Raw genomic sequence first — 24791 nt, 5'->3', positions numbered from 1 at the left:
CTCACCGCAAGGTGAGCAATGCCAAGGTAACCGATGACAACCGATGGCTCGGAACAAAACAAACCGACAAAAAATAGTACGTTAGGTCAGTGGTCCCCAACCCCCGGTCCACGAACCGGTACCGGTCCGTGAGGCATTTGTTAGCGGGCCCCATAGAAAGAATGACCAATTGATATCATTTCCGCTGTATTGCGGTTCGTGTCTCAAATGTGTGTTGTTTTGAAAGTTGACCATATCTTCTCCGCCGCAACAGCTGTGCGTCTCAATTGACACGACGGGACGGCGCAGAACGCTTCGGTTTCCGCCCCCAGCCGACTCGCCAGCGGCGGCCGAGCTCAAAGAACCAATCGTTTCAGAAAGTGATTCGGTTCATTACGTTCACTGTAAAAGATTTGGTCTTTTGAACGAAATGTTCGCGAACGAAACAACACGAGACTGCACGTCGGTCATGTGATGCGTGACTACAAATAAGGCCGTACGACCCGAAGAAAAAGAAAGCATCTTTTAATAGAGAATATCAGGAGACCTACTTAAAATACGGGTTTATCTCAACAAGTAACTCGCACGCAGCGAGTCCGCGCTGCATAATACTGGATGTGGCGACAAGGTAGCCAACGACACGTGGCGACCAAGCAACCTGGACTAAACGATGAGCCCTTGGGAGTTTTTGGAAAGAAAAAGAGATGAACTGAATACCCTTCTACCGTTTCCAACCTCCTATCTTCGTGAAGCGGCCTTTTCCGCAGTGACGGCAACGAGGACAAAATGACGGCGCAGACTGGACTTAAGGAACAAGCCCAGGGCTCACAGCCATTCTGCATTATGGTGAGTAGTTGTACTTAACGTTCCCTTTTAAGCCGCTTGTGTTCATTGATTTTTGGTGTGTGTGTGTGTGTGTAATAAATAGAAAACATTGAACAAATACATTGTTTGAAGCTGAGTGTACCTTTCAAAAATGAATACAAACCAAGCACTTTATGTCCTTCCAAGTTTTGATGTGTTGCACTTCTAAGCGAGTGTTTTAGTTTTCCCGTGATATAGCGCACATCTGGGCCGCCGTGTTGGAGGTCCCACGCGTTGTTTTCCCGCTGCGCATCGAGCGTTAAACGAGATGATTTTGGCAGCCAATGTCCAAAAATGGTGAGAAACGACGCAATGTTTGGCTGCAACGAGACAGGCGGGAGGGACAAAGTCTCATTTCGCCGTTTCGTAGCACCAAGACTGAAGACTGAACATTGAATTGTCAAGGAAAAGACCGAGATTGCGGCTTTCCCGGATCCGGCCGGGTGCGCCGCCCATGCGTCTGCGTCTGTTCCGAACACTTCGTTGAAGGTAAAGCTCCGCTAGGCAAAGTCAATGCTGTCGTGAGGTGAAAGTTTCCTTTTATTTCCGCTTGTCTGCGCGCACTGTTAGGCGGTGAGAATTGTGTAGGAATGGTACAGTTGTTTATGACAGCCACTTTGTCGCCGTGTCGTGCCATCTTTGCCACTGCATCCGGAGTTTCTCCTTCCTCTGTCAACTTTTTTGACATAGCTGATATGAACCGATTACAGAAAAAGAAACACAGGAGCAAAAACAAACGCAGTTCCATCTCGTGGTCTTTCCGTTTCCAGCCTAGCTTATTTTCCAGCTCTCCAAGATGGCGGACAAACCTGTCATGTGATCGGAAGCTATCTGTGGCGCGCTATATAGTGAACGATTTCAAACTACAGCGCTGCTAAGACATCAAATCTTATGGCGGGTGAAGAGCTCGGCACCGTACCGTATTTTTGTCGTTGTGCCGTATGTGCGCTTCAATGCATGATTGAAATATACAAAAAATATCCCTCTTAAAAATATACTTTTGGATACCAAAACAGGTTAATGCAATATGATTCTGGTGGATTTTTCCACAGTCCACAGAAGGATAGAGTTGCTTTTGATAATGATAAGCTTTTATGTACTCCCTCCCTCCTCCTTTGAATAGAAGTGGAACCTTGAAGCGAATCGGCCCAAGCCCAACATCATGCACGACTGCTACCAAATGATACATGTTGGATATGGACACTCACAAATACGCAGGTCATTATTAAAATACTGTTATGAAAAAGAAAAAAGCAGTGTTTGTTTTCGATTTCCTCCGCATTCATTCACTTTCCAGTAATCTCTTTTCCGAGAGCTCGGAGCGGCGTGGCCAAAGGAGCGTGCCGGGCCAGCGCTCCAGTGCTCGGTCTATACGTTAGTCTCCAGACCGTTCATGTCAATGGAACAGTGGTCCTTGTCTCTGTGGCCTCTCTTGTGGTGAGAGGAGTGAGCGTGCTTCTTCTTGTCTAGTGGTCGAATGCCCTCCTCCAGCTGGATCAGGCGGGCCACGTCCGGGGACAGGCGCTCGTGCTTGCCCCCCGGCGGAGGCGGTTGGTAGCAGCCGTTCTTCTGGTTCTGGTAGCTCATCATCTGCTGGATGCTGATCATGGGCTTCGTCTCGCAGATCAGAGGCACCTGGCGGAGGCCGTCACATGAAGATGAAGTTCTTCACAATGAAATATCACATTTGGAATTGGGGGTGTTCTAACTTAGCAATCAATGTGCTATGCGATATCCCCGTCGAGAACATTATACTTTACACTTTGGACCAGTCGTCAAAGATTTTCTATAGAATGCTTATCTAATATTTATCTTTATTGACCTACTTGCTTACTCTTTTTTTTCCGCCCAACAATCACGTTATTTGGGTTCCCTTTCAATTGTAGCTTCCTGAAACTGTGCAAATGATCATTTCCTTGTTTTGGGCCTCGATTGCACTTTAAGATAACTTCAATGGACTGAAGAAGGGATTTAATGAACAGGAACGATGTATGTGAAACATGCGAATCTACCCAAAGGGGCGGTTGCACTGAATGATTGACGCTGATCATTGATGATTGTTTCGTTGTGTTTCCCATCAAAGACACAGAGCATCGCTACGCAGCGCTGTAAATGAACAACAGTACTAGTGGTATAACTACTTGCACAACCTTAACTGAAGTCCTAGGAAATGGAACGACACAACATGAATGTTGTAACACATTGTATGAGGATTCATCGATTGTCTGTGTGACACGCAAGTTCTCACCTGTTCGCCCTCTTTGATGAAATCTTTTCTGCAGATGTGAGCCATGATGCCTGTGGCCAGGGCGTCGCCCATCACATTGACCATGGTCCGGAATCGATCCCTGCGTCACAACATTTACGAACCATCATGAAGAGGCTTTAGGCCGAAGGATATGTTATGTTAAAGAAGAATGGAAAATTGCGTTTTGATTTGCTTGTTTACAAATAATTCATTCTCTGGAGTGCCTGCCCATCCATTTAAAAAAAAAAAAAAAAAACATAACAACGTACGCCATTATTTAGTCCCCCCCGCGAATGGGTGAAAATGCAAAGGCGGTGTGTCTCAAAGTTAGCACAGTCACTGATGAAGCAATCATGACCAATTCCAACTCAAATCTAAGATCACTCATCGTGTCTTTCCTCTTTGACGTTATGGTAAAACACATCAAAATGCTCCAAACTAGCAAAGTGACTGATTCTTAGCTTAATTATTTCTATGGAAATAATTAGTGTTGTTTTTCACACACACACACATTTTTTTTTTCTGAAGTAAATGACACAAAATATCTGCTTTCAAAATCTAAGCTGTAAAGACATGCCAGTTGAAAGGTGTGTTTTCTCTTTGACTGCAGCGTACTTACAAAGCCCAATCAACCGCAATGATGAGAGTGATGTCATCGGTAGGCAGACCCACAGAGGTCAGCACGATCACCATGGTAACCAGTCCAGCTTGTGGGATTCCAGCTGCACCAATACTGGCTGCTGTGGCAGTAATGCTGAAAAGGTAGGGTGCAGTTTTTATTGCTATCGTCGCGACGTTGTGATTTCAATATTATGATTGGAAGCAGACTTGAATGAACTGCAAACGATAAAAACCGCCAGATATACGGGAGTAGATCATTTCGGAATGTTTGTCAAATATGGACGCTGGTACTCGAGAACAATAGGAAAAACTTGTTTGGGGCTGCCCCACTAGATATATCCTAAAAGGCTCCCAGCCCTCCCGCCGATTGACTTGAAAAAAACAACTGAATTAATCGGGCAGAACCTGCGGGTGCATGTGCTAAATCGGGGTTGTCGAACTTATATTTGTTGCGGGCCACATCTTAGTTCTGGTTTTGCTGAAGCTGAAGCTATCTAAATATGCGATCGCCTCATATTATTACATATGCACAACAAATGGATGGATAACTAGTTTTGAAATCAGATGCCATAAATGTTTTATTTTTTAAATTCCATTTATTTTCAAAGGAGCATTATTAACCAAATATGCTTGCAATATCTCAATATCTTATTAAAAGTGAGGACACTTTGCAATCTATGTATTTTAGCAGAACACATGACATCGACGCTTATGATTTGCTTTTGCGGGCTGCATAAAATGATGTGGCGGGCCAGATCCGGCCCCCGGGGCCTCGCGTTTGATACCCGTGTCGTAAATTGTCACTCGCAGGATGCCGAGCGGCGCAGTAGCCAATTGCAAAGGGGCAGACTAGGAACCAATCATCCACCATCGGGGTTTGCGGAAGACATTTTCTCGCAGCTATGTATAAAAAGTTTGATTGGGTTGTCTTTGAGTCATTTCGCAAAACATAGTGGGCAACCTGCTCGCTAACTTGAGCGCTGTAGTGCGCTATCCATTTCACTAGCAAAAGAGGACGTCAGCGCCATTAATCTGAGCAACGGGAAAGTCAATGAGCCGGCGGCTCGCTCATCGCGCTGAACTGCTGTACGTCGGAGTTTCCGCCACGTCTGCTTTTAAATCAGAAATGTGCAGCAAAGCTCGCATCTGCTTGGATGCGATTCGCCTCGACTTGCACGTCGCACGTTCAAACTATGACGCTGAAAAAGAAGAATCGAACTCTTCGTTGAAGCCGCGTTCAAGCTGTTTTCTCAATCGCTCTGACGCGAGATGCGAGGTTTTGTTTACTCGTGGCGCGACCCGGAAGTACCTTTGACGACATGGTGAAAAGGTCAATAGCGCCAGTACAGTACCTTTATACAATGTCTATTCGAAAGCACAACATGCAAACAATAATATGCAGCCATTTGGGGCGCATAAGGAGCACCGAAAGATGCCCAGCACTCTTTGCGTGAACCACGGCACAACATTAAGCTGTGTTGTCAGCTGCCAAAGCGCACGGGAAGAGGGGGGGGGGGGAAAAAATGATGTTAATTCTGGCGTGACAAGAGAGATGAGTCATACAGGTCATTGGGTTTTACTGCCAAGGGATTACGAGGGAACGGGCACAGCCTGAAGCTACGGGCAGAAGTCTGCTTAATGTTATTACCCGAGGACATGCCATTAAATCAGAGGGCCGGCCTTGTTTTTTGTTGTTGTTGTTCTGGGCCTGCGTGGACTTGTTTACCTGTTGCAAGTGTAAAGAGCAACGGGGCGCCGGGAGAGCGAGGACACGACGACTTTTTGTGGAACACTTCTGTGTCACTGCGGCCTCCAGACTGATTTGGCGCAAATCAGATCAGACTAAGAAGCTCACATGAGGCATAATCTGTGTGACTTTTACATACAGTATATGCGTATTGAGTAAATCCTGTCATATTTTTAATCATGTAGAAAACGCAATATGTGACGTGATGTGATTAATTCACGATGCGTGGGAAAAGTTTATGCAATACTCTTTTGCTCAATTGGAAACCAGAACAAATGTCAAACGAGTAAAATGAACACCAGGGTAAGAAACCTGTGTATGCTGTAACCTTTTTTTGTGGTAAACTAAACACTTACTAGCCTAAAACATGGAAAAAAAACCAAAAAAAAAGGAAACAAGGAATAAAATGTACGTCGTGTACAGTACTACTGTGCATTATTCTATGCTTAAGAGTTAAAAGGTGTTTAAAGGGCATGGTAGAGGTTAATAGGAGCGTGGAGAGGATTAATAAGACTATGAGGAGGTTCATACAGCTTGAAAATAGGTATAAATCATCCAAAGTATGTGGTCGCTACTTGGGAGATTTCAGCTATTGCGGGGGTGGTCCGGCGATAAATGAGGGATTTCAAAAATAGGGAGTTGAATTTTTGAATTTGATTCATGGTGCTGCGGTCCAGTTGCCGCCGCACTCATCTTTTGCAAAATGTTTCGCTGACCTAATCGTGATGATTTGTCCGAAGTCGAGTTCGTAGTTATTCACTTGGGCTATAAAGATGGCCGCCACGGCCTCGTAGAGGGCGGTGCCGTCCATGTTGATGGTGGCCCCCACGGGCAGCACGAAGCGGATGATGCGTCTGTCGATGTGGTTGTTTTCTAGGAGGCACTTGAAGGTGATAGGCAGCGTGGCAGAGCTGCAAAAAAGACAACATCAAAATATCCACAAACGTCAATACCGTCATATGTAATAAGGGCGTAATTAAACAAGTTCAGTTCTTTAAAACCCGTCAAGTGTCTTAAAACGCTCAGTGAGCGTACTCATTTGGAACAATGCGTTTCATTTCTGAAATGATTTTTCAAAAAGAAACTTCAATGCCAGTCAACGGCTTCACAAAATGAGAATTGATGAGAGAATAGATCAGGGATCGGACCGATCAGCAGTATCGATAGTGGAAAATTGATCCATTGCTAAATCCTGATCCATTGCCATCCCTGGCCACTGTACTGTGAACGCTACGTTTAATAGTGCCCGCCGATAGTGTCAAAGCGAAGCCCCACGATGTGTGATCTCTTTCAAGCTTGATATTTGCTCTCTCAATCAACGGCAAATCTCAAATGGCCACTTCGTCAGAGGTTTAAGGCCGGAAATAAAATGAATCCAAATAAAATTACCTGGAAGAGGTGGCCAAGGAAATAAGTAGGGCCTGCAAAATTCCTCTGATGTAAACAATGGGGCTCTTCTTGGTGATGAAGAAATACATGGCCGGCAGGATGAAAAGCCCGTGGAGCACCAAGCCCATGACGACTGTGATGGCATAGAAGCCCAGCTTCTTCCCCATTGCCGACGGATCGTCCATCTCCAAGATCTTCCCGGCAACCAGGAAAACAATACCGAAGGGGAAATACCTAAAAACGAAGGGACGCAAAAAATGAAAGGTCCACGGGGCCCAAAAAAAAACAATGGAGATGACTGCATAATGAGTTATGGAACAACAATCCTGTTGATTTCTTCTTCTTTTTTTTTGCTGAGTTACATAATGGGTCCAATTTTGCCTGCTTTCAAACATATTTCAAGACACGAGTTCTTACCAGATAACAATGGCAACGATCTTGAGAACCGCTTCATTCAAACTCTGACAGAAGTTGACCAAAGCGCTTCCATTGGGCCCCATCCTCCCCAACATGATCCCTGCATCCATCGCATACGCACAGCACACCTCAGGCACGAGTCATGAATTCAATGCATGTGCAGAGCGCGCCTGAAGCGCGCTGACCACTTACTTACCCATGGTGGCAGAGAAAATGACAATGCCCAGCACGTTCATGCCCTCGCTGGTACCCGCCGATGTCTTCATTATGACGTCCGGCGGCGGCGTGAGGTCCAGGGAAAAGTTCTGGACGTCTGTTCCGTTGTCATCCTGGATGCCGTAGATGTAGACCTTCCGAGTGGTGGTCTCATCCGAGAGCTGAGCCACTGTTGGTTTCGGGATATATTCGGCCAATCTCTGGGTTCGATACTTGAAAAGCAAAAGGGGTTAAGAGGCGCTCAGTGCTTAATACTGACAACAACATGGTGAGATCCGTTTCCTGACATCAAATGACATTTGTTGATCGTACTCATCAGTGCGTGCTGTTCTATTTAGTCCCAGGAATACATGAGATACAACCAAGTATACTTTTCACCCTTTGTTGGTCGAATCCATGGCTGGGCAAACCTTCATGCTCAAGGGCCACATGAGATTGGAAAAAAAATGGTTAGAATGTGTATTGTTAACCAATTATCGATTTGAAATAAAAGGGATCGCATTAAATGTCAATTTAGAATGATTGATTGTTTTGACTGTCTTTACGATAAAGTAACAAGCCAATCATTTCATGGAATAATTCCTAAAAGACATTGAAAATGAATAATGAATACATTTTAGAAAGGAAAAAAACCAATGAAATATTACAGGAGTCTTGATGGTGTAAATGCTTGGTGGGCGATTGCGCTCTCTGATCAAGTGCAGGACAATTTCAAACAATTGCTCAAATGCTCATTGTTGAAATAGTTAAAATAGAGCAAAATAGCCCAAAAGTAGTAAGATATATTATACGCTGTTCCCCAATGGTGTGGCGCTAACTTCAAAAGCCTAACGAGACTGGAGAATAATGCCGTACGGGGAGAAGAGGCTGAAAGTTGCAAGTTGAAAGTTGAACGGCAGCAGGTCACTGACAATCACTCAGTGAGAAGCTTTTCCTCAAACATCTTCCTATGGCATCTTCCAAACTGCTGCAGATATCCAACGGCATTTTGAGTTTTCTGCTTATATTTTCAACCTCGGTTAAATATTGACTTTTGATTCCTCTGAAAGAAACGATACAAAATGTAACATTGGAGTCAAAGTGGAAGTTTGAGCGCATCCGTTCGCTTGGAGTGGTCTACAAAGTCCATCGTCACTTGCGCGTGACGCAAGTGAAGACGTCATGTCGACACGTTCACCAAGCAGTAGCCGGTAACCGTGAGTTTATTTTTTTGCTGATTCTATTTTCCAGACCAAAATATATTCAAAGTGGCAATGAAATTCAGAAATCGGCTGTTTTACGGAATGCCAGAAACGCGTGTCTGGTATAAAGCCAACGTGAACGCTTTCCCCATTCACTTCAAATGGGAAAATATTTGGAGTGTTTTTTTGGTAATTGCATTTTTCAAACTGAAATGTGTAAGGAGTAGAAGAGCCGAAACCATATGTTGTGTTGCTGCGGAAGAAAATGCTGCATGTTCTTCAGCATTCACATAACAAATGATCATTGGAGAAAATGTAACATTCTAGCTTACCTGTTGAAATGTAGCCTGAACCAAGTTTGCTGGAAACATGTTTCTACAGAAGAAAGGTTTAAAAAAACAAAATGGATTAAAATCCTTTCCTACAATAGTGACAATAGTGCAATGTAACGTGAAATAATGACAAACACTTTCTTCAACAAACGGTTACATTCGACATTTGCTCATTGAAATGATTGTCAGCACAAATTGTATTTGTTATGCATTTTTATTCTGCAACACAACACTGCTCGTTAAAAGCAGACTGGAGGACTCGTATCCCAACAAAGAAGCACTCATGTCGTTTTATCCCGGCACGTGGAGTGCTCTCGCTGCCAAGGCCGGCTGCAGCGACACTCCGAGAGTGGGCGCACCTGACCTTGTGGCTAGATTGACGCGGGGGGAGGGAGGAGCTCATTTTCCCAAGTAATCAAAGATCTTGCAGAAGGTTTTGAAAGAATACACCATTGATGAGTCACCTAAAACACCGCGGCGCAAGTCAAGTGCAATTCGTATGCGAGTAGGAGCGGCGTTCCTCCAGCCGTCTGTTTTGTGCCCAAGACAATGCAAATCGAGCTAATGTACTATTTTCATCCCCCAATCCAAGAATCCCCAAATTCATCAACACTATGCTCATTATTTGGACTTATCACACAGACTGGCATGCACACTGGGTCAAAGACCGACACTCGAGGCCATTTGTGGCTGGACCGATATAGCACGGCTGCATGATAGATGAAGGCTTTAAGGGAGCTTTGCTAGATAAATCCAAAGCCCAGCTGTGCTCTTCTGCAACACACACACACACACACACACACACACACACACACTGAGGGGCTGCGAACGTCACTACTGTCATATAATCAGTACAAAGTGGAATTGTGTAGACTTGGCTCATACATTCATTCAAAGGCAATTTATATTTGATTTTGACAATGAAATGAAATGGAAAAAGGATGGAAAGATTTTGGGGACTTAACCTTTTCCTCCAAGATAAAAAAAAAACAAAAAAAAACCCAACAACAACCCAATAGCCATTTTTTTTTTTTTTTTTTTTTTACATGCTTAGCTATAAAAACTAATAAAAACAATTTTCCAACATAATAACTCTGGCTTGTGTGTGAGAGCTGGATGAAGCGGCTGGGGAGAGGGAAGTCTGGGCGTCCCCGCTAAAGCTTTCTGCCCCCCGCGACCCGACCTCGGAGAAGCGGTAGAAAATGGACGGACGGACGGATGGATGGATAAGTGGCGGTGGTGTTCTGGTCGTTGACCTAGTGTCACACTGACACAGTGGCTCTCAGGGTCCCGAGTGAGTTCACCTCAAACTCACCCTGCCGCGCTTGAGCAGCTCTAATTAGCTTAGTACGTCAACCCGCCGGCACGCATCGCTCAAGGATTTCCCCTCCTTCCTCGAGCACTCCCGTCACTTTACGCCACATAAGACCGCCCGCAGTTTAGCACAAAACAAATTCCTTACTAATCTCTATAAGTGTTCTTGCCTATTGTAAGCCAATGAAATGATTCGCTTTTAACAGTTTCCAGCTCAATGGTCTTCTCAATAGATTCGTCGATCTGCTGGCCGGAACGTCATCAGAAGCACTGACCTACATTACATATATATATTATCTACATTTCTATTAGAGACATTTCCAACCTCCATTGGAATATTTGTTCCATTTATTCCCAACAGTCTATTGTCTCGATTTTTGTCGTGTTTTTCCTTGGCTGCGCTGCTTCCAAGTATTGACAGTATATGTGTGTTAGATTCGATTTTTCTTTTGCCCAATCAGATCTCCACCTCTATGTGTTGCTATGTGAATCCAAGGGCCTTCAGAATCACTGTCGTGCTGGGTGGGCTATGTAACTTCAATTTATTAGCAATGAGACTACTTCTTTGACCAATCAAATTCTTCTTCCCAAGGTCAGCAAGCTGGCCCTCAATGACCTCTGTCATTTCTGTTTCTGTCATCTTTCTGGGAACAGAGACATCTTTTCAAGGCAGATGGCCTGTGTGTAAGCAAAGAAGGTGTGAAGTTATTAGCTGCCAATATTTCTGTACTATGTGCATCACTCAGCATCTCAAAAGCAAAACTGAGTGACGCAGTCCAAAAGATCAGGCATGTTGAAGGTCGGGAGGCGCGGAAAGAGTCTTCAGTTCTTTTCCACCCCCCAACCCAATTGTTTCCACCCACACCTTGAGATGCAACACGTGCGATCACAAAACTCACACAAAACTCCAAATCCCAAATACCTGTAAAGTAGAACGTACTGGATGTCTTTCATAAAAAGATATACTTGTCTCCCTTGGCTGAAATTCTTCAGAACCTTAATGTTGACTAGCATAGCTATGCAGATGACACACAGTTGGACAGCATCTAGCGTTGTCTCCAGATGACAACAGTTCAATCGAGGTGTGGTGTCACTGTCTAAAACAAACGAATAACTGGATCAACCAGAGATCATGTTAAGGCCGAAAGGTAAGCAGAGCTGCAGTGTTATGTCAGATTAACATCAAATAATCACACGTCACACGACCAGACCCAGGAAACGGGTTAGAAGACTTCCGCAATAACTAGCATAACTTGGGGTTGATGACATGATGGCTTCAAGCCGAACTTGCTAAAATGGAGTTTTCTTTATGACTGGTGACTTGGGACGCGAGTTAAATACATGCATATCCTTTATTTATACAAATATATTCGATGGATGTAAATACGAATGAAGCCATCTGAAAAAGAGATTGGAGCAGTCTGAAGGTCCCGCGGGTGCTTGGTCCCGGTCTCCTGCTTTCGTGTTCCCGAGCCGGGAGGAAGCGCTTTGACCTGTTTCGCTGAATGCGGGAGTTGGTTGCGCATTTACCCTATCGAGTTATTAGCATTTGCTCCTGATGGTCGGCACATGCTTGATGTCGTTTTGGTGGTGTGTAGGCTACATGCGCCACATGCACAGATCTGCACACTAACGTCTTGCGAATACAATTATCCTTCGAATATTATCGGTGCTCGCTTTTCGTTTCCTTATTGTGGGCTCGTAGAAGTAGCTGGTCATAGCGCTGACCCCGGTCGCCATGGTAACAAAGCTGTACAGGACTGGACTCATTTTCAGCACGCCCTAAAAAACACCCCACTTATTTCTGTAAGGCCAACAAAGAAAATATGATGTCATTCCTAATTTTACCTTGGCGTATTTTGGTGAACGCGTGTCACCGACATGTTATTAAGACACCTGGGAACTGTTTGACATTATTTAAAGAAGTAATTAAAGGTCACTGTGGGATGAAAATCTGCTGCGTTCAATTCTTCTGCCGAAACCTCTCCGCACCTTGAGTTCGTGCATGTTCGACCAATGACAATTATGAGCTACAACATATCCAAATTCAAATTCAAAGCAAGCGCTTCCACCAATACGATGAAGATCCCAGCACGACCGAATCCCAGCATGCAAACTTTGGGAAGAACTTGAAAAGAAAATGTGAACCCTCTTGACCAATATCGGTGACCTTTGTAGCCAATTCTTTGCGGAATCGCATATGGACCATGTGGATGTGGATGAATTACAAGTATTGTTTGCTCCTTTGTCTGAGAAGACAATGTGGATTCCTAAGCTACGTTAAGTTAACAGGCACTGAACACGGAACAGCTTTGCGAGTCCGTCTCACCGAATGAGATCCAGCAGAGCGTCGGCAGAGCTGGTCATCGGCTTCTTGCTCTCGTCAGAGTCCTCCTTCTGAGCAGCTCCTCCCGGGTGGATGACGTACACCATGACGATGCCCACCACCACAGCAACAAAGGTGGTCCAGAGGTAGTAGGAGATGGTCATGATGCCCAGTCGACTGGAGCATTTGGCATCCAGAGCGGCCAGACCTGACATCAAACTAAACAAATATTCCAAGATGGACGATGGAGAGAAGAAAGAAAGAGAAAATCATTCAGTTGAAATTTCTGTCTCCTCAGAAAGTGTGTGATTATTAATGGTGTTTGTTTAATGGTATAAATCAGAAAAAATAAAAATAAAAATACAAATTTGTGGCTGGTTTGAACAGATTTTTCTGGGTCACATAAAATCATGTGGAGGACCAGATCTGGCCCGTGGGCCTTCAGTTGGACACCAGTGCTTGATGACCACCAAGTTCTTCAATTTATTATACAACTCAAATTATTATTCAGAAGTTATTATTCTTCTGGCGGCACGGTGGTTGTTTGTTTGTATGTGCCCTGCGATTGGCTGGCACCCAGTTCAGGTTGTGCCCCGCCTCCTGCCCGATGACAGCTGGGATAGGCTGCAGCGCTCCCGCGACCCTTGTGAGGAGAAGCGGCTCAGATAATGGATGGGTGGATATTCTTCTTCTAGGACGAACAGGTTCAGCGTGTGAGCTGTTGTCAACCCGAGCGTTTCTGTCCGATAATGGAAACGTCTTGTCTTGTCGTGTTCCTTTACAGACATAATGAAAAGATCGTTGCGTCCGTTCTCACACACACACACACACACACGCACTTCGATGTCTTCATTCACGTACATGTAAGGTGTACCTGCTAACGTAATGTAACAACCATTCTGACGCTGTGGGTAACCGAGACCTTAAAGATGTCAATGGCGATGGACACACCACATGAGGCCCTGACTTATTGCTCCATAATGTTTGCAAGAGGCCTTTCATCACCATCACAGACTGTCAATAGAAGCACACTTTGCTTACTGTTACTTTGTTTGGTCACTTTGGGTTTACGCTTGTTGCGCAGAACACGCACAATTTCTAAGAATGATGGATGTTGATCATATTTTAGCTACTCTTAATAGATGAATGATTTGACCGCCTCGGTACTTTCAGTATCTTACGTGAGCATCCTTCTGTCTGCCCGTCCATCATCCATCCATCCATTTTCTAGAACATTTCATTTATCCTATTCAGTCACCATTGAGCCTTTGCTGCATTTGAGAATTGTTTTGGTTCAGGGAAGAGTTGGACCGTGCCGTCTCTATTTATCTTTATTCACAATGTGCATGTGGATCTAAAATACGTGTTAGAGTAGACTTGCATTCATCATATTTCAATTTTAAAGTGTGAATAAGTTTAAAGTAACTGGGTGATGTTGAAATATTTACCATACTAATCATTGTAGCTCAAACCATAGCCGTGAATAAATAAAAATGAGGAGTTGTTTGAATACAATCGGCACGAATTCCCCGCCTGAGGCCTGTTAGACACGCAGATTAAGTATATTAGTATGCAATGAGAAACCAAATTACAAACTTAATTCATCAGAGCAGGCTAAATGAAATTATTAACCTACCACCCGTTTTGGGGATGTGGGAGGAAACCGGAGTACCCGGAGAAAAGCCACGCAGGCACGGGGAGAACATGCAAACTCCTCACAGGCGGGGCTGGGGATTGAACCCCGGTCCTCACAACTGTGAGGCAGACGTGCCAACCAGTCGGACACCGTGCCGCTGTTTACGTTATTTTCAATCCAAAATATGAAAACATATAACTGCGTGCGTGGTTTTAGTAAGCAGACTGATTGTTTTCCTTGTGATTTAGATGATCAGACAACATTTTATGACCGATTGATGCAGAAATTTAATTTAATTAATTAAATTTAGGGTTCATATACTTTTTCCTCCCACTGCACCGTCATATGACTTGATACATTCATATCTTCTTATCCCTAATATTTGAAGTTTTATCCCCTCAAATTGTTCCAGCCATTTTAGCGCACTGCACACATTTTGTGCGCATGTCAGGTTAACAATCCTCGATGATTAAGCAAATGGGTTTTGCTGTGGAGACTGTTGTCGTAACCAACTCCAAGTCGAACTGTGTGAAAAACCACGTTATCATTTCATTGGCGAATCATGTGCAACTCTACCTCTTCTGTCCTCTGCCTACCTGAACTCTGAACTTTGACGCCCTGGAAACATGTAGCTGCACACACACATACACAATACAAACACACACACATGCGGGCACACACTTACACACTCACACACATGCACACACTCATACCAGACTCGGGGGTCGCACGAGCCACTTTAGCAGCCCTGGGCTAATTTATAAATGTCTTATTTGCACACGTCACCTGACCTTAGATCGTTGCACATTCAATTCATACTTTTTATACTGTATATACTATAGTTTATTTAGCTTTTATATTGATGTTATTATTTCTTTCGTAGCACTGTGGGCCCTTGAGTATCGTAATTTCAATCCTCTGTGTCTGTTCCGCATATTGAAGAATTGACACCTTGCAAACCTTGATTAAAATATCACTACCCTGATATTTCTTCTAATTCCTTATTCAGTAAATTAAACAGTCACTACATTATTGTATATTAGTATACCGATATGATGCCAAGATATCGTATGAAATAAATTCAACATCAAAAGATTGTCATATTTAGCACCCTCGCAAGCACCACTTCAAATGTCACGCTTGAGCAAGTCGTAGAGAGCACAAGCGCTGTAGTCCTGTATGAGGGGCCGTTAGGGACATTATTCAGGATTAGCTCTCACACTTACTATTCAAATGCTTTCACACACACAAACTACTGAAAAGCTCTCATAAACACTACTCAAACACTCCCACAAACACTCTCATAAACACTACTCAAACACTCTCATAATCACTACTCAAATACTCTCATACGCAAGAGTCTTGCTCTCATAGCCTACTCAAACACTCATAAACTATCTATCTATCTATCTATCTATCTATCTATCTATCTATCTATCTATCTATCTATCTATCTATCTATCTATGTGTTTATCTATATTTATGTCTCAAACTATTTGTCAAAATGTATCTATCTATATATCTAGATCTGTATGGTCTAAATCGATCTATTTATTTCTTTGTGTGGATCTATATTTATAAGGCTACATCTATTTGTCAAAATCAATCTATCTATCTTAAAATAAATCACTCAAGATTTCCCCCCCCACAAGTATGTATGCGAGCATTTGAGATGGACATGTGAAAGGATTTGAGTATATTTTATGAATGGATTTGAGGATGGTATGTGAATAGATTTGACTTGTTTACGCGAGTGTGCATTTATATGAGTTGAAAAGGAAGTGGTTTCAAAATCAAATATGGCATTGACCAACAGCCATAAAGTACAACAGTAAGCCTAACTTAAGCCGTAGCGTTACATAGCATTATACTGTATAGTACATACATATATATATTTATAATGTATATAGGTCGTATACTGGTTGATTATTGTGTTACAATAACGCTTTTCCTCATCTGCTTTTAATGTGTAAGTGCTGCAGGATATGAAGTAATGGTCGGCCAATCAGAAGCCGTGTCGTGTATGACGTTTTTCTTGAATTCATTATTTCATTTGACGTTATATTTTAGTTTCTCAATACGGGGAATTTTTTGATTTGCTATGTGCTAGAATCATCATAATTATACATATTTTAAATATGAACTACTTCACTCTTTTCAGTAGTTTGTGTGTGTTTGTGAAATCATTTGAATAGTAAGGGTGAGAGCTAATCCTGAATAATGTCGCTAACGGCCCCTCATAGTCCTGCCGCAAGAACCTGAAGCATCTTGTAATGGGCTTACAGTCCGTTGTGCTGTGCACCTTTTCTCAGCAAGAGCATGACCGTAATCCTTGCTTCCCAAAAGGGAAGCACCCTTGTGCAACAAAACTCACATCATTTAAACAGCAAAAAATATCAGCGTTCAGAAATGTCACGCTATATTGTTTTGTCTATTATGTCTACAACTGAAGCGAGTGGGCATGAGGAAAATGATTCGCTGCATCCATGTTGATTGTTATGCAATAGCTTGAAGTGAGCGCCAGAACAGACATTCACAATGAGATGGTCTTAAACCCTCAAAAAGATGTCGGGCACGTGTGCAGGGAACCGCATCAATCCATCAACGCTCTTTCATGGATGAATGGGGCCAACTGTGGTGGGCGCCGCCCAAACGCCGTCCTGATTGCGGGCGGTCAAAATCCCGAGTGCACCGAGCCCGGTTGCTGCCCTTCTGTCAGGGACATGACCTTCTGTGGGGGAGTTTGTTTGGACTGACCCAGAACAAGAACAGTACTGTGCGCACTTTTTCTCTATCATTTTCCGTACTCGGTTGGGAATTTATTTGTATTAATTGGCGCTGGCAGGTGTGGCGCCTAAAGGCTCGTCACTCCATTGCAACCGGTCTTTGGCTGGCACAGTATATGAGTCTCGCTGCAACCGTCCAGCATCGCCATTTCAATATTTCCTCACAACTCGAAGGCTGCAGCCGCACACGTGCTCTACGTACGTGTTGACAAACGGCAATAGATTGCAAAGTTTGTAGCGTGAAGACGAACACACATGCAGCAAGTGGAGAGCCCATTGATTCGTCCACGGGATAATCTGGTTTGGTCTTTGGCTGGCGCGCAGATGGTTGGGAGGGAAACTAGAACGGGGACAGACAGGCTATAGGGCCGGGGCGGATATTTCACCCCGGGATAAGCCGTGTCAACCGGCTCATCTGTGCACATCGCTAACCGGATCCATTCTGCAGTGTTCAGCTACAGAGAGACTGCATTGCACGTAGGCATGACTATACATGTCTTTAGAAAGTCAGAATTCTCTGCAAATATAAGCAAGCACCTAGCAGGCCGGCTGTGAGATAATGTGTGTGTGCGTGCGTGCGGTCATGCCGCCGTCGCTGGCTCCTTGCCTGTTCTTTCGGATTAGTTCTAATGATGCTCTCACATGTCTCACGTTTTGTCATCGACCAGCATTTTTCTGCTCTGTGCATGTGAAGCGCAAGACAAAAAGACATGAAAACTAACAAACGCTATTACTGCTCCTCCCTTTGAAAGATAAATAAAAGGAAGACACAAAAGCACTGACATAGAGAGACCGACAGTGGGAGGGAGGATAGATTAACTTCTCATCCAGACTTTGCTGGTGTATATATTGTAAGTAGCTTATTGCACAAAGCACCCTGCATGTAACCGGTGTGTTTGCCTGATTTGTTTTTGGAGGGTTTTTTGTATTGGACATCACTGACCTCATGCAGGCAACTAAGCGCTTTGAGGCTAAAATAATCATCATGGAGAATCTCTTACTCCATGACCCCCCCATCACAGAGTTATGATGAAAAATCTAATCATAATTTAAGAGAGCGCACAAAGATCGTAGTGACCTGAGTATTCAAAATGTATGACATTAGATGAAGTATATTTCATGCCAAAAGAGATTCATTCACTCACAGTGCACACGCACACATTTGTGCTTAAATCAGGCGTATGCACATTTCACGCACTAATCTGTGATTCGTCAATATGTTCGTACTTGTTTTCCTTCGTAGTTTGTGAACAAATTTAGAACCTCCTCCACCGATGCGTACGCACAAATGATCAGCTTTTGAAAATATGTCACACACGCACCTTTTACCCAGGATGCACAACATATTTATTCTACAGTCATTCATAAAAACAATCATTTTCATGATCGTAACTAAAATCGGGACGTTGCACTTCCCATCACTTTTAGACACGAGACAAATTCCTTGTGTGTTTTTGGACATACTTGGCAAATAAAGATGATTCTAATTCTGATTCTGATTGTTCCGTTCAAGTGCTTGCAAGTGCTGTATGCGTGTATGTGGGAATCCGCGCCGCTGTCGGTGCGCTGGCCGTCGAAAATCCATCGAACGTGGCTTTAATCCAAGGTTTCGGTCTTCATATTGATCAGTTACGCACGCAAGCTACAAATCTCGAATAAGATTTGCTCGGGGAATGAGCCGCCATTTAGGATAAAGTCTGATTCATTCACATTCACATGCTGGTGTGAAGGAAATTTGCCGGTACAAATGTGTCATAACAGTGATCGTGTGTATATGCTCAAAAAAAAAAAAACTTTCCATGCAGTTATTAGTGAATACGGCAATGTGTGCAGTATGAAGCAGAGAAACTACAAGTGCCGCGAGGTCAGGGTCATGCAAGACGTGCTTATAAAACCGAGTTAGACAGCCAACAATAATCCACAGTGAAAAATGATAAAGGAAAACAGTTGTTTAACTACACTCTTAATTCTGACGCACCACAAAAAAGATGATACCAAATGTTTGATAGACTGTGGCATTGAAAACTATATATGAGACTGAAAAGTACAATAACACACTCCCTGAAACCCGACAATATTTTGTCAAAAAGAATACAATTGAACAGAGAATATATGTTTCTGTTATTATTGGTCGAAGTGCGGTACAGTACAGGTATATATTTGGTACTCGACACAAATGTGTGTGTGTGTGTGTGTGTGTGGACTCGTGTTGCTCCTACCTGGAAACGACAAGCGGCAAAATGAGCATTTTCAACATCCTCATGAGCAGTTCTCCAGGAAACTGAAAGTATTTGACCTCCTGCGAGAAAAACATACAATAACGTGAATAAGCACTTCACTTGATTTGCCATACAAAGTCATAAACGGCATTTGGACCTCCAGCATTCCTTGTGCATTCATTAAGGCCTGGTGCACACAATGAAAGAATGTTTTTTTTATCCACTTCTGACCCCACACATAAAGATTGTTTTTAAAAATGAGACATTTAACAGTTTTGGTCATTTTGTGTGTGGTGTGCTCTGAGAATCTCAACACAGCAGAACACGCACACACAGATTCTGTCGTACTCCCAATCTGGAGGTCTCGCGTGATCACACGGGATCTCACAAAACCGAAGAAGAAGAAACACTCCCGGATACGCGCCGATGTTTTCCGAGTGTTCCAGAAAGTTCCTAAAAAAAAAAAAACGGCTCGCTTTGGAAAATACTCCTTGCCGTCTGGGGAAGCCACTTTTCGTCCGTATTCGTCTGTCTTGGGCGCTTCTTTGATCGGCTACATTCTGTTCCACATCACCATTCTCGGCGTCATGACTTGGGACAAGTCGACGTTTCGCGCACACATTCAACACGTTCATTATTTAAGATTGTTGACCCCGATCTGTTTCGGACGCTAAAATCAGGACGAATCCACTCTTAACACACATCAGACTGAAGGACAAACTTAATCTTAATCTTATACAATTTAAGATTGTCTGGCATTTGACGTGCGAGGTGTCGAAGGGGCAGAATTGGCACAAAAACAGGCCGACAACTCGGGGTGCGTGCGTCTCATATTTGCTGCGAGTTGAAATCTTGCTATCGCTGGCATCTGTTACTATTGATACATGAAGCAATGGAATGACTTAAATGGCTGCAATTTGGCAAGAAGAGGTGAGGAGTTGTTTCCATGTGACAATGCAGCAACGTGTGTTTTGGAACATCTACAAAATTATAAAAAGCCTTTCCCCACTAAAAGGACACCACATAAGCCATTTGGACAAAGTCGGTGCTTGAAGCCCAATGTTTGGGTTTAGTTTTAGGTCATGTGCCACCCCAATTCCAATGAAGTTGGGACGTTGTGTTAAACTTAAATAAAAACAGAATACAATGATTAGCAAATCATGTTCAACCTACGTTTAATTGAATGCACTACAAAGACAAGATATTGAATGTTCAAACTGATAAACTTGATTGTTTTAGCAAATAATCATTAACTGATGTGATGGTATGGGGCTGTGTTAGTGCCAATGGCATGGGTAACTTACACATCTGTGAAGGCACCATTCATGCTGAAAGGTACATACAAGTACCTTTGGAGAAACAATATGCTGCCATCCAAGCAACGTCTTTTTCATGGACGCCCCTGCTTTTTTCAGCAAGACAATGCCAAACCACATTCTGGACGTGTTACAACGGCGTGGATTCGTAGTAAGAGTGCGGACGGGTACTAGACTGGCCTGCCTACAGTCCAGACCTGTCTCCCATTGAAAATGTGTGGCGCATTACGAAGCGTAAAATACCACAACGGAGACCCTGGACTGTTGAACAGCTGAAGCTGTACATCGAGCAAGAATGGGAAAGAATTCCACCTCCAAAGCTTCAACAATTAGCGTCCTCGGTTCCCAAAGGTTTATTGAATGTTGTTCAAAGAAAAGGTGATGTAACACAGTGGTAAACCTGAACCTGAACCTCTCCCAGCATTTTTGGAACGTGTTGGAGCCATCAAATTCTAAGTTCATGATTATTTGCTAAAAACAATAAGGTTTATCAGTTTGAACATTAAATATGTTGTCTTTGTAGCGTATTCATTTAAATATAGGTTGGACACGATTTGCAAATGATTGTTTTCTGTTTTTAATTTATGTTTAACACAATGTCCAAACTGCAATGGAATTGGGGTTTTATAAACTAGGGGTGGGGCTCAATAATAATAATAAAAAAAAAAAATAGAATTAATGACATGTTTTGTAATTAATTGATCTCAATGAATCACATTTTAATCGTATAACAATATTTGTCCAAAAAAGCAACGTGGTTGATTTCAAACGGATTTTAGTGGACGACTGAATCAAATAATTGACACAGACAGGAATATAGTTAACGGTGTAAAAATACAGGTACTTGTATTTCAATCCAAAACAGTAGAAAGGCTCATCCACTGAGCCACTTTGTTTCTTCGGCTAACGCAGAGGTGCTGATGCGAGCTTTTTTCTCTCTCCTGTCATTCGGACGTCCCAAAAAGAGCATCTCTAATCTCCGACGACTGCAGAGCTCAGCGGCTCGTGTGCGGACCGAGTGTGTTTCTACGCTATTCGGCAATACAGTCCGTGCGTGTGCACGTGTGGGTACGTGTCCTGGCGTGTGTGGAGATGGGAGGGATGGGTCGTTATTTATTTTGGGGATATTTTTTCTTTTAATCTCTGTAAAGCACTTTGTGTTGCATTTTGATGGATGAAAAGTGCTATATAAATTAACTTGATTTTGATTTTGTTTACATACTGTTTTTTTTTTTTTTTTTTTTTTTTAAAGTAGTGCAATAAAAATACACGTTTCCCCTAACATGAGGAATAATCGTGATTAACAATTGGGATTACAATATTGATCCAAATAATTGTGATCATGATTTTGGCCAGACTCATGCAGCCCTACCAAAAAGTTCAACTGGCTTCGTTAGACCGGAACGCATTTTCAACTGCACACGACCGGGAGATTAGAAAATGTAGCCTAGCTTTGATGTTGTTGTTTTTTTGTTTTTTTTTGGGAAGAAAAAACGTCTGTCTTGACGTCCAATTCTCGGTAATGTCACTGGCATATTTTCTCTGTGATCGCCGTCATCACAAATATGTTTGTGTTGCGAGTTTTTAAACACACTTGTGCAATATGGAAACATGTTTGCATTGCACGTTTTATTTTGACGACAATAAACATAGAAATCCATTGTGAGATCCACATTCAATTAAAAGGTCAAACCTATGATGAATTACTGGATTTTGACGAGCCATAATATCAATATCTGAGCTTTCTATGACATCGCGTGTTGTGAAATATTTGGTTCCATGTCTGCAGTCGACCATCTTGCCTTTTTAGGCCGATGTTAAGTGTGACATGGACAAGTGTGACTGAATTAAACCGAGGTTTACAGCGGTCAAACAAAATGGAGTATGTTCCACTCATCGTATTGCATATTCTTAAGAGTGACTGTATGTTCACAAACCTAATAAGTGGACCGCACGACAATAACGTGATGTTTCCTACCCCTGTGCAACCGTGCAGAATAGCAAATTCATTCTGACTGATGCGAATTATAGACGTGAACGTGGTGGTCTGTTGTTGACCTGATGTCTCTGTGAGCGATTGGCTACTAATCTCCCAACCGGGAATCCCGAGCCATGGATGCGTCCGGCAGCCGCTCTCGGCAATCGGGGAGGCTGATGGGAACCGGCAAAGGAGGCGTCTGAAACCATTTTGGCTTCATATTGAATCTGGAACGCCTCCCTGGGAGCAATCTAACCTCTCGGGAAATATATTGAATATATGAATTCCACCAAACAAGAACACAACCGCTTCGACATTCACTCCTGCGTATGAACTACTGCGACAAACTCCTTTGCGAGACTTTCCTGTCACTCATCACAAAATCCGTCGCATGTACCTGGCGAACTGTCCAACTGATATATTGTACGATACATCTGTACATTCGTGAAATGATCTTTTCAGTGAGAAGTGGGTGCACAGGTGTGTTGGGGGTCACAAGAAACGGAGGGGGGGGGGGGGGGGGGGGGGGGGCATTTCAACCGACTGACCTGTTCGGAGAGCTGCTTGCCCCTCAGAAAGAAGCCAAGCAGGCAGCCGACTACCACGGCCAGCACAGACAGGATGAGGAGGCCGTTCTGCTTGCAGACATTCTTTACCCGCCCCCACACTTCCTCCAGCGCCACCGCCATCCTCAGCACCTCCTACAGCAGCTCGGTCCTGACTGCAACTTTGTAAAGCCACCCCGCAGCGGAACCCCCACCCCCCACCCCCCGCCCCCGCCCGAGTAGAACCCCGCCGACCGTCTATTCATCCATACAGAGCCCGCAGTGCACAGTCGACAGCCACCTGCGCAACGTTCTAAGACTTAGATGCACCGCAGGTGGTCGAGACAGATTAAAGCAGCCCTCCTGTATGCATACGAGATAGTGGGATGAAACAAAACGTGAGGAAAGAAAAATTGGAGGGGATTCAGTTCATCGAGGAGGGCAAAGTAAACACTGAAAAACAAACAGCAATTCCGCTGTGCCCAAAGCAGTCTGCTCCCCGGGATACTCCGCACGAGACTGACGGCGTCGCACAGTCGACCTCTCGATCTCTCAGTCGGTCGCCGCTCCCCTCGCCGTCTCACGGCCTCATCCCCCGCCCTTCCGCTCTGCCCGCTGGCCGACAGAGGGCCGCGCAACAGCCGGTGCTATTGTTAATGCTGCGATCCTATTAGGATGTGCTGCGCGACTCCCATCCAAGGCCGGATTACGGGGCTCTCTGAACAATTGGACTGCGGATTGTTGAAAAACAATTGCAGCAAAAGTTAATTGTCACGTACTGTATACACACTGAGGATAATAATACCTGAGAGATTGACTCTTTAGAAGTCAAATATGGATTTATTATGTATGGACAATACAAGAATACATTACGGTTTAATATATATATATATATATATATATATATATATATATATATATATATATATATATATATATACACACACGCACACACATGTGCATTTGGGTATAAATTGTGCGGAAATCTTTTTTTCGGTGAGTGAAAGTGAATCGAAATGTCCGCCGCGTGTTGTCCGTGTAGTTCCAAAATTTGGGAAAACTCGCAGACGCCGCACGAAGAGGTGTGGTTGCTGAAATGATACGTCAAGTATAAACCAAACTTAAGTCAGTTTGAAGAGAGAATGATAAAAGAGCAGCGACTCTGAAGGTCTCATATTGTAGACTTTATATGGTGAAAAACTATAATCGAATATGCCATTGTCATGCATGCACACGATGCATCTTAAGTTTTTTTCTCTTGCAAAATATATCCTGGTGGTTTTCTAATTCATCAATGTCCTTACCTATCCCTGCCACGATGATGCTTGCCTTTTGCGTTTGTTGTATGGCTACTGCTGTGGCATCATTGAACTATTATTTATTGCTTCTTATTGTTTATTACTTGCCACGGACCAACAAGCAACACCTTCAATCACCTGTTTTCTTCCCGCTTAGATTAGAATTCCAATTGTGCCTGGGTTATCTTCAAATCAGTCTGTCAGTCAATCAATCAATCCATCCATCCATCCATCTGTCCATTTTTACATTTTCGTTATTTAATGATCGATCCACATCTATTATATGTCAGTGCTTTAAGTCTACTGCAAAAATAAAACAAGTCACCGTAGCTCACTGTTCCAAGATATCATTTTGGGCCAAAAGTGTGCTAAATGGAAA

At 43.4% G+C, this 24791-nt stretch overlaps 1 protein-coding gene across 1 annotated transcript; it reads right to left on the bottom strand.

The window, feature by feature from the left end:
• Nucleotides 1-489: 489 nt before the first annotated feature.
• On the bottom strand, nt 490-23766 carry slc1a7a (solute carrier family 1 member 7a). Its single transcript, XM_061797484.1, has 11 exons — nt 23118-23766; nt 19276-19355; nt 12638-12853; nt 8995-9037; nt 7462-7693; nt 7266-7365; nt 6849-7082; nt 6176-6370; nt 3711-3845; nt 3092-3191; nt 490-2478 (listed from the first exon to the last, which is right to left on the bottom strand). Exons 1-11 carry the CDS (start codon nt 23256-23258, stop codon nt 2212-2214), a joined length of 1743 nt encoding a protein of 580 aa, XP_061653468.1. The 5' UTR covers nt 23259-23766; the 3' UTR covers nt 490-2211.
• Between the last annotated feature and the right edge of the window lie 1025 nt (nt 23767-24791).

The sequence above is a fragment of the Phyllopteryx taeniolatus genome, chromosome 14 (genome assembly GCF_024500385.1).
Source record: "Phyllopteryx taeniolatus isolate TA_2022b chromosome 14, UOR_Ptae_1.2, whole genome shotgun sequence".
Lineage (NCBI taxonomy): Eukaryota > Metazoa > Chordata > Actinopteri > Syngnathiformes > Syngnathidae > Phyllopteryx > Phyllopteryx taeniolatus.
The sequence above is the reverse complement of the archived record's forward strand: the minus strand, read 5'-3'. Positions and strand labels throughout refer to the sequence as shown.